General features: G+C 53.6%; 1 protein-coding gene across 1 annotated transcript; it reads right to left on the bottom strand.

Annotated features, from left to right (window-relative positions):
* Positions 1 to 276: 276 nt before the first annotated feature.
* LOC147086869 (uncharacterized) lies at positions 277 to 12785 on the bottom strand. The gene is made up of 2 exons (XM_085979071.1): positions 12600 to 12785; positions 277 to 1469 (listed from the first exon to the last, which is right to left on the bottom strand). Exon 2 carries the CDS (start codon positions 1457 to 1459, stop codon positions 407 to 409), a length of 1053 nt encoding a protein of 350 aa, XP_085835197.1. The 5' UTR covers positions 1460 to 1469; positions 12600 to 12785; the 3' UTR covers positions 277 to 406.
* Positions 12786 to 17540: the final 4755 nt, after the last annotated feature.

The raw sequence follows: 17540 nt of genomic DNA, 5'->3' as shown, positions 1-17540 counted from the left end.
TTGAATGGCGGAGCAGGCTCGAAGGGCCGAATGGCCTACTCCTGTTCCTATCTCTATGTTTCTATGTTTCTAAATGGCGGAGCAGGCTCGAGGGGCCGAATGGCCTACTCCTGCTCCTATCTTCTATGTTTCTATGTACAGCAGGCACCTCAAAGCACTGCAGAGGTACCACTAACGCTGCCTCCGCAAGATCCTGCAAATCCATTGGCAGGATAGGTGCGCCAACATCAGTGCACGACTCTATGATCTTATCTTAACTGGACCGGACACAGGGAGTGTTTGCAATGAAGCTGGTTTATTTGACACAGATATATATACACAGACAGAAGATTAAACCCCAGCCCAGTTACAGAGGTGAAGAATGTCAGCCGCCACGCCGCGGGCAACACGGCCGAACCCTGGCGAGTCAGGAGTGCGAGGTCTGGTGTTTCAGCAGGTAGGAGGAGCAGGTGAAGCCCTTGCCACAGTGCGAGCATTTGAACGGCCTCTCGCCGGTGTGGACTCGCTGGTGGATGCGCAGGTGGTAGGAGCGGGTGAAGCCCCGGCCGCACTGGGGGCAGGCGAAGGGCCTCTCCCCGGTGTGGACGCGGCGGTGGGTCGTCAGCTGCGAGGGGTAGTCGAACTGCTTGCCGCACTCGGGGCAGGCGAAGGGGCGGCCGGCGGCGTGGGTGGGCTGGTGGGCCGCCAGCTTGGACATGTAGCGGAAGCCGCGGCCGCACTGCGAGCAGATGAAGGGCCCCTCGGCCGCGTGGACCCGCCCGTGGGTCAGCAGGTTGGAGGAGCAGGCGAAACGCTTGCCGCACTGCGGGCAGGGGTAGGGCCTCTCGCCCGTGTGCAGCCGGCGGTGGACCTGCAGGTAGGAGGGGCAGGTGAAGCGCTTGGGGCAGACGGGGCAGGCGAACGGCCTCTCGCCGGTGTGGGCTCGCTGGTGCTTGAGCAGGTGCGAGGAGCAGGCGAAGCCCTTCCCGCACTGTGCGCACGTGAAGGGCCTCTCGCCCGTGTGGCTGCGCCCGTGGGTCTTCAGGTGGGACCGGCTGACGAAGGTCTTCCCGCACTGGGGGCAGGCGAAGGGCCTCCCTGTGCCCTGGGAGCGGCCGGCGCCCTTCCCGCAGCGGGGGCAGGGCCGGCCCAGGGCTTCCCCGCACCGGGAGCAGGGAGCCGGCTGCTGGGCCCTGTGGACCCGCTGATGGGTCTGCAGGTTGGAGGACTGGCTGAAGCCCTTCCCGCACACCGGGCAGGTGAAGGGCCTCTCCCCCGTGTGGCTACGCCGGTGGATCTCCAGGTAAGAGGGCCGGGCGAAACGCTTGCCGCAGTCGCCGCACCGGTAGGCCCGCTCCCCGCCGCGATCGGGGACCCTCCCGCTCCCCAGCACAGCCCGCCGCTCCTCCGCGGCTCCCGGCCCATCGCTCATATCTCCATGCGGTCCGCCCGCCGAGCTGCCTGGCTGCAAAGGCTCCATCTCCAACACCCTGTCAAAAAGGAGTTGACAAACGTCAGCACAGCAGAGAATTCCACGACAGTTCTAGTCTCTACAGAGTATTCTGTCCCCGAGCCTCCCCAGCTCCCAAAACCCTTCATCTGACACACCCCTCCTGCTCCTCACTCCGTCAAAATCAACCCGGCTTCCGAACTATCACTCTCCCGCCAGTTCCCCAAAAACACGTTCGGAGGATGTCAAGGCCTCGGAGAGGAGATTGACCAGAATGGTACCAGGGATGAGGGACTTCAGTGATGTGGAGAGACTGGAGAAGCTGGGGTTGTTCTCCTTAGAGCAGAGAAGGTTAAGGGGAGATTGACCAGAATGGTACCAAGGATGAGGGACTTCAGTGATGTGGAGAGACTGGAGAAGCTGGGGTTGTTCTCCTTAGAGCAGAGAAGGTTAAGGGGAGATTGACCAGAATGGTACCAGGGATGAGGGACTTCAGTGATGTGGCGAGACTGGAGAAGCTGGGGTTGTTCTCCTTAGAGTAGAGAAGGTTAAGGGGAGATTGACCAGAATGGTACCAGGGGTGAGTGACTTCAGTGATGTGGAGAGACTGGAGAAGCTGGGGTTGTTCTCCTTAGAGCAGAGAAGGTTAAGGGGAGATTGACCAGAATGGTACCAGGGATGAGGGACTTCAGTGATGTGGAGAGACTGGAGAAGCTGGGATTGTTCCCCTTAGAGAAGAGAAGGTTAAGGGGAGATTGACCAGAATGGTACCAGGGATGAGGGACTTCAGTGATGTGGAGAGACTGGAGAAGCTGGGATTGCTCTCCTTAGAGCAGAGAAGGTTAAGGGGAGATTGACCAGAATGGTACCAGGGATGAGGGACTTCAGTGATGTGGAGAGACTGGAGAAGCTGGGATTGTTCTCCTTAGAGCAGAGAAGGTTAAGGGGAGATTGACCAGAATGGTACCAGGGATGAGGGACTTCAGTGATGTGGAGAGACTGGAGAAGCTGGGGTTGTTCTCCGTGGAGCAGAGAAGGTTAAGGGGAGATTGACCAGAATGGTACCAGGGATGAGGGACTTCAGTGATGTGGACAGACTGGAGAAGCTGGGATTGTTCTCCTTAGAGCAGAGAAGGTTAAGGGGAGATTTAATTGAGGAATTTAAAATTATGAGGGGTTTTGATGGAGTAAATAAGGAGAAACTGTTTCCAGTGGCAGGAGGGTCGGTAACCAGAGGACACAGATTGAAGATAATCGGTAAAAGAACCAGAGGGGAGATGAGGAGAATGTTTTTTACGCAGCGAGTTGTCGTGATCTGGAACGCGCTGCCTGAAAGGGCGGTGGGAGCAGATTCAATAGTAACTTTCAAAAGGGGGAATTGGAGAAATACTTGAAGGGGAAAAATGTGCCGGGCTGTGGGGAAAGAGCAGGGGGCAGTGGGACTAATTGGAGAGCTCGTTCAAAGAGCCGGCACAGGCACGATGGGTCGAATGGCCTCCTCCTGGGCTGTGAGATTCTATGTTTCTTGGGGTTAGCTGCATTGACAAGCCGTCATTCCTCATGGTCGAGCCCAGAGAGTGAGCAGCGTGGTGAGGATATTCGACCACCGGGGACATCACAATTCCAATCCCGTTCTTGTCCCAACGCCTACACTGGCACAGCAGGACCCCGCGGACATTCCCCACACACTGAGACTATCTATAGTACCCCCACACACTGAGACTATCTATAGTACCCCCACACACTGAGACTATCTACAGTACCCCCACACACTGAGACTATCTACAGTACCCCCACACACTGAGACTATCTACAGTACCCCCACACACTGAGACTATCTATAGTACCCCCACACACTGAGACTATCTACAGTACCCCCACACACTGAGACTATCTACAGTACCCCCACACACTGTGACTATCTACAGTACCCCCACACACTGAGACTATCTACAGTACCCCCACACACTGAGACTATCTATAGTACCCCCACACACTGAGACTATCTATAGTACCCCCACACACTGAGACTATCTACAGTACCCCCACACACTGAGACTATCTATAGTACCCCCACACACTGAGACTATCTACAGTACCCCCACACACTGAGACTATCTACAGTACCCCCACACAATTCACAATTCAAATCGCTTTATTGGCATGATAAGTTACATCTTATGTTGCCAAAGCATCAAAATACATTTATGGTTTACCACATAAACGCAGTTCTATTCATACAGTGCATAAACAGGTATATCCCTGAGTGTATAAATATACATTCGCATTGTTTATATATATTCTTTTCTTAGTTTACTGGTTGGCTCTCTGTTTATGGCAAGCTGTAACATAGCGTGCCGCCAGTGTTACACAGCTTCTCTCCTCTCCCAGTAGGAATGGGAGTTTTTGGTTGTCATTCAGATTTCTGAAATCAGGGCATATTTATGAGAATTTTTGGTAGAAATTCTCCCTGATGCCCTGATATTTTCCACAAGCTGTGAGGAAGTGCATCTCTGTCTACACACTGAGACTATCTACAGTACCCCCACACACTGAGACTATCTACAGTACCCCCACACACTGAGACTATCTATAGTACCCCCACACACTGAGACTATCTACAGTACCCCCACACACTGAGACTATCTACAGTACCCCCACACACTGAGACTATCTATAGTACCCCCACACACTGAGACTATCTACAGTACCCCCACACACTGAGACTATCTACAGTACCCCCACACACTGAGACTATCTACAGTACCCCCACACACTGAGACTATCTACAGTACCCCCACACACTGAGACTATCTACAGTACCCCCACACACTGAGACTATCTACAGTACCCCCACACACTGAGACTATCTACAGTACCCCCACACACTGAGACTATCTATAGTACCCCCACACACTGAGACTATCTATAGTACCCCCACACACTGAGACTATCTACAGTACCCCCACACACTGAGACTATCTACAGTACCCCCACACACTGAGACTATCTACAGTACCCCACACACTGAGACTATCTACAGTACCCCCACACACTGAGACTATCTATAGTACCCCCACACACTGAGACTATCTACAGTACCCCCACACACTGAGACTATCTATAGTACCCCCACACACTGAGACTATCTACAGTACCCCCACACACTGAGACTATCTACAGTACCCCCACACACTGAGACTATCTATAGTACCCCCACACACTGAGACTATCTACAGTACCCCCACACACTGAGACTATCTACAGTACCCCCACACACTGAGACTATCTACAGTACCCCCACACACTGAGACTATCTACAGTACCCCCACACACTGAGACTATCTACAGTACCCCCACACACTTGAGACTATCTACAGTACCCCCACACACTGAGACTATCTACAGTACCCCCACACACTGAGACTATCTACAGTACCCCCACACACTGAGACTATCTACAGTACCCCCACACACTGAGACTATCTACAGTACCCCCACACACTGAGACTATCTATAGTACCCCCACACACTGAGACTATCTATAGTACCCCCACACACTGAGACTATCTATAGTACCCCCACACACTGAGACTATCTACAGTACCCCCACACACTGAGACTATCTACAGTACCCCCACACACTGAGACTATCTACAGTACCCCCACACACTGAGACTATCTACAGTACCCCACACACTGAGACTATCTACAGTACCCCCACACACTGAGACTATCTACAGTACCCCCACACACTGAGACTATCTACAGTACCCCCACACACTGAGACTATCTACAGTACCCCCACACACTGAGACTATCTACAGTACCCCCACACACTGAGACTATCTACAGTACCCCCACACACTGAGACTATCTACAGTACCCCCACACACTGAGACTATCTATAGTACCCCCACACACTGAGACTATCTACAGTACCCCCACACACTGAGACTATCTATAGTACCCCCACACACTGAGACTATCTACAGTACCCCCACACACTGAGACTATCTACAGTACCCCCACACACTGAGACTATCTATAGTACCCCCACACACTGAGACTATCTACAGTACCCCCACACACTGAGACTATCTACAGTACCCCCACACACTGAGACTATCTATAGTACCCCCACACACTGAGACTATCTACAGTACCCCCACACACTGAGACTATCTACAGTACCCCCACACACTGAGACTATCTACAGTACCCCCACACACTGAGACTATCTATAGTACCCCCACACACTGAGACTATCTACAGTACCCCCACACACTGAGACTATCTACAGTACCCCCACACACTGAGACTATCTACAGTACCCCCACACACTGAGACTATCTACAGTACCCCCACACACTGAGACTATCTATAGTACCCCCACACACTGAGACTATCTACAGTACCCCCACACACTGAGACTATCTACAGTACCCCCACACACTGAGACTATCTACAGTACCCCCACACACTGAGACTATCTACAGTACCCCCACACACTGAGACTATCTACAGTACCCCCACACACTGAGACTATCTACAGTACCCCCACACACTGAGACTATCTACAGTACCCCCACACACTGAGACTATCGATAGTACCCCCACACACTGAGACTATCTACAGTACCCCCACACACTGAGACTATCTACAGTACCCCCACACACTGAGACTATCTATAGTACCCCCACACACTGAGACTATCTACAGTACCCCCACACACTGAGACTATCTACAGTACCCCCACACACTGAGACTATCTACAGTACCCCCACACACTGAGACTATCTACAGTACCCCCACACACTGAGACTATCTACAGTACCCCCACACACTGAGACTATCTACAGTACCCCCACACACTGTGACTATCTACAGTACCCCCACACACTGAGACTATCTACAGTACCCCCACACACTGAGACTATCTACAGTACCCCCACACACTGTGACTATCTACAGTACCCCCACACACTGTGACTATCTACAGTACCCCCACACACTGAGACTATCTACAGTACCCCCACACACTGAGACTATCTACAGTACCCCCACACACTGAGACTATCTACAGTACCCCCACACACTGAGACTATCTATAGTACCCCCACACACTGAGACTATCTACAGTACCCCCACACACTGAGACTATCTACAGTACCCCCACACACTGAGACTATCTACAGTACCCCCACACACTGAGACTATCTACAGTACCCCCACACACTGAGACTATCTACAGTACCCCCACACACTGAGACTATCTACAGTACCCCCACACACTGAGACTATCTATAGTACCCCCACACACTGAGACTATCTATAGTACCCCCACACACTGAGACTATCTACAGTACCCCCACACACTGAGACTATCTACAGTACCCCCACACACTGAGACTATCTACAGTACCCCCACACACTGAGACTATCTACAGTACCCCCACACACTGAGACTATCTACAGTACCCCCACACACTGAGACTATCTACAGTACCCCCACACACTGAGACTATCTACAGTACCCCCACACACTGAGACTATCTACAGTACCCCCACACACTGAGACTATCTACAGTACCCCCACACACTGAGACTATCTATAGTACCCCCACACACTGAGACTATCTATAGTACCCCCACACACTGAGACTATCTACAGTACCCCCACACACTGAGACTATCTACAGTACCCCCACACACTGAGACTATCTACAGTACCCCCACACACTGAGACTATCTACAGTACCCCACACACTGAGACTATCTACAGTACCCCCACACACTGAGACTATCTACAGTACCCCCACACACTGAGACTATCTACAGTACCCCCACACACTGAGACTATCTACAGTACCCCCACACACTGAGACTATCTACAGTACCCCCACACACTGAGACTATCTACAGTACCCCCACACACTGAGACTATCTACAGTACCCCCACACACTGAGACTATCTACAGTACCCCCACACACTGAGACTATCTACAGTACCCCCACACACTGAGACTATCTACAGTACCCCCACACACTGAGACTATCTACAGTACCCCCACACACTGAGACTATCTACAGTACCCCCACACACTGAGACTATCTACAGTACCTCCACACACTGAGACTATCTATAGTACCCCACACACTGAGACGATCTACAGTACCCCCACACACTGAGACTATCTACAGTACCCCCACACACTGAGACTATCTACAGTACCCCCACACACTGAGACTATCTACAGTACCCCCACACACTGAGACTATCTACAGTACCCCCACACACTGTGACTATCTACAGTACCCCCACACACTGAGACTATCTACAGTACCCCCACACACTGAGACTATCTACAGTACCCCCACACACTGAGACTATCTATAGTACCCCCACACACTGAGACTATCTACAGTACCCCCACACACTGAGACTATCTACAGTACCCCCACACACTGAGACTATCTATAGTACCCCCACACACTGAGACTATCTATAGTACCCCCACACACTGAGACTATCTACAGTACCCCCACACACTGAGACTATCTACAGTACCCCCACACACTGAGACTATCTACAGTACCCCCACACACTGAGACTATCTATAGTACCCCCACACACTGAGACTATCTACAGTACCCCCACACACTGAGACTATCTACAGTACCCCCACACACTGAGACTATCTACAGTACCCCCACACACTGAGACTATCTACAGTACCCCACACACTGAGACTATCTACAGTACCCCCACACCCTGAGACTATCTACAGTACCCCCACACACTGAGACTATCTATAGTACCCCCACACACTGAGACTATCTACAGTACCCCCACACACTGAGACTATCTATAGTACCCCCACACACTGAGACTATCTACAGTACCCCCACACACTGAGACTATCTACAGTACCCCCACACACTGAGACTATCTATAGTACCCCCACACACTGAGACTATCTACAGTACCCCCACACACTGAGACTATCTATAGTACCCCCACACACTGAGACTATCTACAGTACCCCCACACACTGAGACTATCTACAGTACCCCCACACACTGAGACTATCTATGGTACCCCCACACACTGAGACTATCTACAGTACCCCCACACACTGAGACTATCTACAGTACCCCCACACACTGAGACTATCTACAGTACCCCCACACACTGAGACTATCTACAGTACCCCCACACACTGAGACTATCTACAGTACCCCCACACACTGAGACTATCTACAGTACCCCCACACACTGAGACTATCTACAGTACCCCCACACACTGAGACTATCTACAGTACCCCCACACACTGAGACTATCTACAGTACCCCCACACACTGAGACTATCTATAGTACCCCCACACACTGAGACTATCTACAGTACCCCCACACACTGAGACTATCTATAGTACCCCCACACACTGAGACTATCTACAGTACCCCCACACACTGAGACTATCTACAGTACCCCCACACACTGAGACTATCTATAGTACCCCACACACTGAGACTATCTACAGTACCCCCACACACTGAGACTATCTATAGTACCCCCACACACTGAGACTATCTACAGTACCCCCACACACTGAGACTATCTACAGTACCCCCACACACTGAGACTATCTATGGTACCCCCACACACTGAGACTATCTACAGTACCCCCACACACTGAGACTATCTACAGTACCCCCACACACTGAGACTATCTACAGTACCCCCACACACTGAGACTATCTACAGTACCCCCACACACTGAGACTCTCTACAGTACCCCCACACACTGAGACTCTCTACAGTACCCCCACACACTGAGACTCTCTATAGTACCCCCACACTTCAATTCAATTCAAATCGCTTTGTTGGCATGATGTCAAGTTACATCTTATGTTGCCAAAGCATCGGAAAACATTCATGTTTGTTCACAAAAATACAGATCTATCCATACAGTGTATAAACAGATATATCCCTGAGTTTATAAATATATACTTTCATATAATTTATGTTTACTCTTTTCTTATATTTACTGGTTGTCCCTCTGTTTATGGCAAGCTGTGACATAGTGTGCCGCTAGTGTTATGCAATTTCTCTCTTCCCCTAGTAGGTATGGGAGTTTTTGGTCGTCATTCAAATTTCTGAATTCCGGGCATATTTTTGTGAATTTTGGGTAGAAATTCTCCCTTATGCCCTGATATTTTCTACAAGCTGCGAGGAAGTGCATATATTTTTTGAGGTTGTAACTAGCAGAATAGATAAGGGGGAACCAGTGGATGTGGTGTATTTAGATTTTCAGAAGGCATTCGATAAGGTGCCACACAAGAGGTTATTAAACAAAATTAGGGCTCATGAGATTGGGGATAATATACTAGCATGGATTGAGGATTGGTTAACGGACAGAAAACAGAGAGTAGGAATAAACGGGTCATTTTCGGGTTGGCGGGCTGTAACTAGTGGGGTCCCGCAAGGATCAGTGCTTGGGCCTCAGCTATTCACAATCTACATCAATGATTTGGATGAGGAGACCAAATGTAATATATCCAAGTTTGCGGATGATACAAAGCTGGGAGGGAATGTAAGTTGTGAGGAGGATGCAAGGAGGTTTCAAGGGGATATAGACAGGCTAAGTGAGTGGGCAAGAACATGGCAAATGGAATATAATGTGGAGAAATGTGAAGTTATCCACTTTGGTAGGAAAAATAGAAAAGCAGAGTATTTTTTAAATGGTGAGAGATTGGGAAATGTTGGTGTTCAGAGGGACCTGGATGTCCTTGTACACGAATCACTGAAAGTTAACATGCAGGTACAGCAAGCAATTAGGAAAACAAATGGTATGTTGGCCTTTATTACAAGAGGATTTGAGTATAAGAGTAAAGACGTCTTACTGCAATTATATAGGGCCCTGGTGAGACCACACCTGGAGTATTGTGGACAGTTTTGGTCTCCTTACCTAAGGAAGGATATACTTGCCATAGAGGGAGTGCAACGAAGGTTCACCAGGCTGGTTCCTGGGATGGGGGGATTGTCCTGTGAGGACAGATTGAGTAGACTAAACATAGAAACATAGAAGATAGGAGCAGGAGTCGGCCATTCGGCCCCTCGAGCCTGCTCTGCCATTCAATGCGATCATGGCTGATCATCCAAATTCAGTACCCTGTCCCTGCCTTCTCCCCATATCCCTTGATCACTTTAGCCTTAAAAAATATATCTAACTCCTTCTTGAATATATTTAATGAATTGGCCTCCACTGCCTTCTGTGGCAGAGAATTCCACAGGTTCACCACTCTCTGGGTGAAGAAATTCCTCCTCATCTCAGTCCTAAATGGCTTACCCCTTATCCTTAGACTGTGACCCCTGGTTCTGGACTCCCCGACCATCGGGAACATCCTTCCTGCATCTAGTCTGTCCAGTCCTGTTAGAATTTTATATGTTTCAATGAGATCCCCTCTCATTCTTCTAAACTCTAGCGAATATAAGCCCAATCGACCCAATCTCTCCTCATACGTCATTCCTGCCATCCCAGGTATCAGTCTGGTGAATCTTCGCTGCACTCCTTCCATGGCAAGAACATCCTTCCTCAGATAAGGCGACCAAAACTGCACACAATACTCAAGGTGTGGTCTCACCAAGGCCCTGTACAACTGCAGCAAGACATCCTTGTTCCTGTACTCGAACCCTCTCGCTACGAAGGCCAACATACCATTTGCCTTCTTAACCGCCTGCTGCACCTGCCTGCTTACCTTCAGTGACTAGTGCACAAGGACACCCAGGTCTCGTTGCACTTCCCCTTCTCCCAATCTATTGCCATTCAAATAATTATCTGCCTTCCTGTTTTTGCCACCAAAGTGGATAACCTCACATTTATCCACATTATACTGCATCTGCCATGCTTCTGCCCAATCACCCAACCTGTCCAGATCATCCTGGAGTTTCTCGGCATCCTCCTCACAGCACACACGCCCACCCAGCTTTGTGTCGTCTGCAAACTTGGAGATATTACATCTAGTTCCCTCGTCTAGATCATTAATATATATTGTGAAGAGCTGGGGTCTATATTCTCTGGGGTTTAGAAGAATGAGAGGTGATCTCATTGAAACATACAAAATTCTTACAGGGCTCGACAGGGTAGATGCAGGGAGGATGTGTCCCCTGACTGGAGAGTCCAGAACCAGGGGTCACAGTCTCAGAATAAGGGGTCGGCCATTTCGGACTGAGATGAGGAGAAATTTCTTCACTCAGAGGGCGGTGAATCTGTGGAATTCTCTGCCCCAGAGGGCTGTGGAGGCTCAGTCGTTGAGTATATTCAAGGCGGAAGTCGATAGATTTTTGGATATTAAGGAATCAAGGGATATGGGGATAGTGCAGGAAAGTGGAGTTGAGGTAGAAGATCAGCCATGATCTTATTGAATGGCAGAGCAGGCTCGAGGAGCCAAATGGCCGACTCCTGCTCCTATTTCTCATGTTCTTAAAAGGCACGGACACCAATGGTCGAGCGATTATAATCAGGGATGCTAAAGAGGCCAGAATTCGAAGAGCTCAGATATCTCGGGAGGGGGTGCGGGGTGGGGTGTGCGGGGCTGGAGGAGATGACAGAGATAGGGAGGGGGGCGAGGAGGCCACGGAGGGATTTGAAAACAAGGATCAGAATTTTGAAATCGAGGCGCTGCTTAACCGGGAGACAGTGTAGGTCAGCGAGCACAGGGGGTGATGGGCGAACGGGACTTGGCGCGAGTTAGGGTCACGGGGCAGCTGAGTTTAGGTCGGGTAGAAACGTGAGAGGCCGGCCAGGAGTGTGTTGGAATCGTCAAGTCTGGAGGCAAGTCGCTTGGAGATCGCTCAGTCGATCTGCAATTGCTCAGTGACCCCCAGTCAGTTGACCAGTTTGGGTCACTCGACCCCTAATGTCGGGATGTAAGGACGGGAGTCTGACCGACTCCTCAGACAGTGGATCAGGTGGCGCCACGCCGAGTACTGCAGGGGCCGAGCAACGATGGGCAGAGCAGTGACCCACAGCTCATGGGGTCTGGCGGCAGGCCACCGCAGCCCCTGTCTGAGCCTGGCATTCCCGAAACCGTGCAGCAGTTGTGGGGGGCGGGTGGCGGGGGGGGGGACGACCAAAGGGAAAGGGGAAAGTAATTCACTCACAGCTTGGCTCTGGGCACAGAGTTCCAGGCTTCCTTCCCCAGTCCACACTGGGGTCTCTATGGATAGAATTCAAGCTGGTGCTGGACTGAAGCCGGATTGAAGCCGGAGCGAAGCTGGACTGAAGCTGGATTGAAGCCGGAGCGAAGCTGGACTGAAGCTGGATTGAAGCCGGAGCGAAGCTGGACTGAAGCTGGATTGAACCTGGAGCGAAGCTGGACTGAAGCCGGAGCGAAGCTGGATTGAACCTGGAGCGAAGCTGGACTGAAGCTGGATTGAAGCCGGAGCGAAGCTGGACTGAAGCTGGACTGAAGCCGAGCGAAGCTGGATTGAACCTGGAGCGAAGCTGGACTGAAGCTGGATTGAAGCCGGAGCGAAGCTGGACTGAAGCTGGATTGAACCTGGAGCGAAGCTGGACTGAAGCCGGAGCGAAGCTGGACTGAAGCTGGATTGAACCTGGAGCGAAGCTGGACTGAAGCCGGAGCGAAGCTGGACTGAAGCTGGACTGAAGCCGGAGCGAAGCTGGACTGAAGCCGGAGCGAAGCTGGACTGAAGCCGGAGCGAAGCTGGACTGAAGCCGGAGCGAAGCTGGACTGAAGCCGGAGCGAAGCTGGACTGAAGCCGGAGCGAAGCTGGACTGAAGCCGGAGCGAAGCTGGACTGAAGCCGGAGCGAAGCTGGACTGAAGCCGGAGCGAAGCTGGACTGAAGCTGGAGCGAAGCTGGACTGAAGCTGGAGCGAAGCTGGACTGAAGCTGGAGCGAAGCTGGACTGAAGCCGGAGCAAAGCTGGTGCTGGAGCTGCCCAGGATGCCCACAGACACACACAGGCTGTTGCTGGAGATGCTCAGGATCCCCACAGACACACACAGGCTGTTGCTGGAGATGCTCAGGATCCCCACAGACACACACAGGCTGCTGCTGGAGATGCTCAGGATCCCCACAGACACACACAGGCTGCTGCTGGAGATGCTCAGGATCCCCACAGACACACACAGGCTGCTGCTGGAGATGCCCAGGATCCCCACAGACACACACAGGCTGTTGCTGGAGATGCTCAGGATCCCCACAGACACACACAGGCTGTTGCTGGAGATGCTCAGGATCCCCACAGACACACACAGGCTGCTGCTGGAGCTGCCCAGGATGCCCACAGACACACACAGGCTGTTGCTGGAGATGCTCAGGATCCCCACAGACACACACAGGCTGTTGCTGGAGATGCTCAGGATCCCCACAGACACACACAGGCTGCTGCTGGAGATGCTCAGGATCCCCACAGACACACACAGGCTGCTGCTGGAGATGCTCAGGATCCCCACAGACACACACAGGCTGCTGCTGGAGATGCCCAGGATCCCCACAGACACACACAGGCTGTTGCTGGAGATGCTCAGGATCCCCACAGACACACACAGGCTGTTGCTGGAGATGCTCAGGATCCCCACAGACACACACAGGCTGCTGCTGGAGATGCTCAGGATCCCCACAGACACACACAGGCTGCTGCTGGAGATGCCCAGGACCCCACAGACACACACAGGCTGCTGCTGGAGATGCCTAGGATCCCCACAGACACACAGAGGCTGCTGCTGGAGATGCCCAGGATCCCCCCCCACACACACACACACAGGCTGCTGCTGGAGATGCCCAGGATCCCCACAGCCACACACAGGCTGCTGCTGGAGATGCCCAGGATCCACACACACAGGCTGCTGCTGGAGATGCCCAGGATACCCACACACACACAGAGGCTGCTACTGGAGATGCCCAGGATCCCCACAGTCACACACAGGCTGCGGCTGGAGATGCCCAGGATCCCCACAGACACACACAGGCTGCTGCTGGAGATGCCCAGCCCAGGATCCCCACAGACACACACACAGGCTGCTGCTGGAGATGCCCAGGATCCCCACAGACACACACAGGCTGCTGCTGGAGATGCCCAGGATCCCCACAGACACACACAGGCTGCTGCTGGAGATGCCCAGGATCCCCACAGACACACACAGGCTGCGGCTGGAGATGCTCAGGATCCCCACAGACACACACAGGCTGCTGCTGGAGATGCCCAGGATCCCCACAGACACACACAGGCTGTTGCTGGAGATGCTCAGGATCCCCACAGACACACACAGGCTGTTGCTGGAGATGCTCAGGATCCCCACAGACACACACAGGCTGCTGCTGGAGATGCTCAGGATCCCCACAGACACACACAGGCTGCTGCTGGAGATGCCCAGGACCCCACAGACACACACAGGCTGCTGCTGGAGATGCCTAGGATCCCCACAGACACACAGAGGCTGCTGCTGGAGATGCCCAGGATCCCCCCCCACACACACACACACAGGCTGCTGCTGGAGATGCCCAGGATCCCCACAGCCACACACAGGCTGCTGCTGGAGATGCCCAGGATCCACACACACAGGCTGCTGCTGGAGATGCCCAGGATACCCACACACACACAGAGGCTGCTACTGGAGATGCCCAGGATCCCCACAGTCACACACAGGCTGCGGCTGGAGATGCCCAGGATCCCCACAGACACACACAGGCTGCTGCTGGAGATGCCCAGCCCAGGATCCCCACAGACACACACACAGGCTGCTGCTGGAGATGCCCAGGATCCCCACAGACACACACAGGCTGCTGCTGGAGATGCCCAGGATCCCCACAGACACACACAGGCTGCTGCTGGAGATGCCCAGGATCCCCACAGACACACACAGGCTGCGGCTGGAGATGCCCAGGATCCCCACAGACACACACAGGCTGCTGCTGGAGATGCCCAGCCCAGGATCCCCACAGACACACACACAGGCTGCTGTTGGAGATGCCCAGGATCCCCACAGACACACACAGGCTGCTGCTGGAGATGCCCAGGATCCCCACAGACACACACAGGCTGCTGCTGGAGATGCCCAGGATCCCCACAGACACACACAGGCTGCGGCTGGAGATGCCCAGGATCCCCACAGACACACACAGGCTGCTGCTGATGCGCAGGATCCCCACAGACACACACAGGCTGCGGCTGGAGATGCCCAGGATCCCCACAGACACACACAGGCTGCGGCTGGAGATGCCCAGGATCCCCACAGACACACACAGGCTGCGGCTGGAGATGCCCAGGATCCCCACAGACACACACAGGCTGCTGCTGGAGATGCTCAGGATCCCCACACACACCCACAGGCTGCTGCTGGAGATGCCCAGGATCCCCACACACACACCCACAGGCTGCTGCTGGAGATGCCCAGGATCCCCACACACACACACACACAGGCTGCTGCTGGAGATGCCCAGGATCCCCACAGACACACACAGGCTGCTGCTGGAGATGCCCAGCCCAGGATCCCCACAGACACACACAGGCTGCTGCTGGAGATGCCCAGGATCCCCACAGACACACACAGGCTGCTGCTGGAGATGCCCAGGATCCCCACAGACACACACACAGGTTGCTGCTGGAGATGCCCAGGATCCCCACAGATACACACACAGGTTGCTGCTGGAGATGCCCAGGATCCCCACAGACACACACAGACTGCTGCTGGAGATGCTCAGGATCCCCACAGACAGACACAGGCTTCTGCTGGAGATGCCCAGCCCAGGATCCCCACAGACACACACAGGCTGCGGCTGGAGATGCTCAGGATCCCCACACACACACAGACTGCTGCTGGAGATGCTCAGGATCCCCACAGACACACACAGGCTGCTGCTGGAGATGCTCAGGATCCCCACACACACACAGGCTGCTGCTGGAGATGCCTAGGATCCCCACAGACACACACAGGCTGCTCCTGGAGATGCCTAGGATCCCCACAGACACCCACAGGCTGCTGCTGGAGATGCTCAGGATCCCCACAGACACACACAGAGGCTGCTGCTGGAGATGCCCAGCCCAGGATCCCCACAGACACACACAGGCTGCTGCTGGAGATGCTCAGGATCCCCACAGACACACACAGGCTGCTGCTGGAGATGCTCAGGATCCCCACACACACCCACTGGCTGCTGCTGGAGATGCTCAGGATCCCCACAGACACACACAGAGGCTGCTGCTGGAGATGCCCAGCCCAGGATCCCCAGACACACACAGACTGCTGCTGGAGATGCTCAGGATCCCCACAGACACACACAGAGGCTGCTGCTGGAGATGCCCAGCCCAGGATCCCCACAGACACACACAGACTGCTGCTGGAGATGCTCAGGATCCCCACAGACACACACAGGCTGCTGCTGCAGATGCTCAGGATCCCCACACACACACAGAGGCTGCTGCTGGAGATGCCCAGCCCAGGATCCCCACAGACACACACAGGCTGCTGCTGGAGATGCCCAGCCCAGGATCCCCACACACACACACAGAGGCTGCTGCTGGAGATGCCCAGCCCAGGATCCCCACAGACACACACAGGCTGCTGCTGGAGATGCCCAGGACGCCCACACACACCCACAGGACAGTCCCAGGCTCCAGTCCGTCTCCCGGGCCCGGCCCCCTCCACAGACACGGACACAAAGACAGACCAGACCCGGGCCCGGCCCCCGCCTCCCATTGGCTGCTGGCTCGGGTCACTCGCCTCCCATTGGCTGCTGGCTCGGGTCCCTCGCGTCCCATTGGCTGCTGCCGCGTGTCCCTCGCCTCCCATTGGTTGCCGGTCTCTCCCCGCCTTCCATTGGCTGCAGTCGTCCCGTTGTTCCATTGGCTAAAAGACATGAGCCCTCGCCTCCCATTGGCTGCAGCACTCTCATCTCCCATTGGCCAGCGGGCCCGTCACTCGCAGCGCTGACGTCAGACGCAACCTGCTGCCGATTGGTCAAGTGGGGCGCGGTCACGTGGGCGGGGCCGGTGAGGAACCTCGACCCCTGAACCCTGACCCCGAGAGAGAGCGAGAGAGAGAGAAAGAGACAGACAGAGAGAGTGTGTGAGAGAGAGAC

The sequence above is a fragment of the Somniosus microcephalus genome, unplaced genomic scaffold (assembly GCF_052327205.1).
Source record: "Somniosus microcephalus isolate GS21.2 unplaced genomic scaffold, FLI_Smic_1.0 unresolved_chr7, whole genome shotgun sequence".
NCBI classification, from domain to species: Eukaryota; Metazoa; Chordata; class Chondrichthyes; order Squaliformes; family Somniosidae; genus Somniosus; species Somniosus microcephalus.
This window is presented reverse-complemented; position numbering and strand designations above follow the sequence as displayed.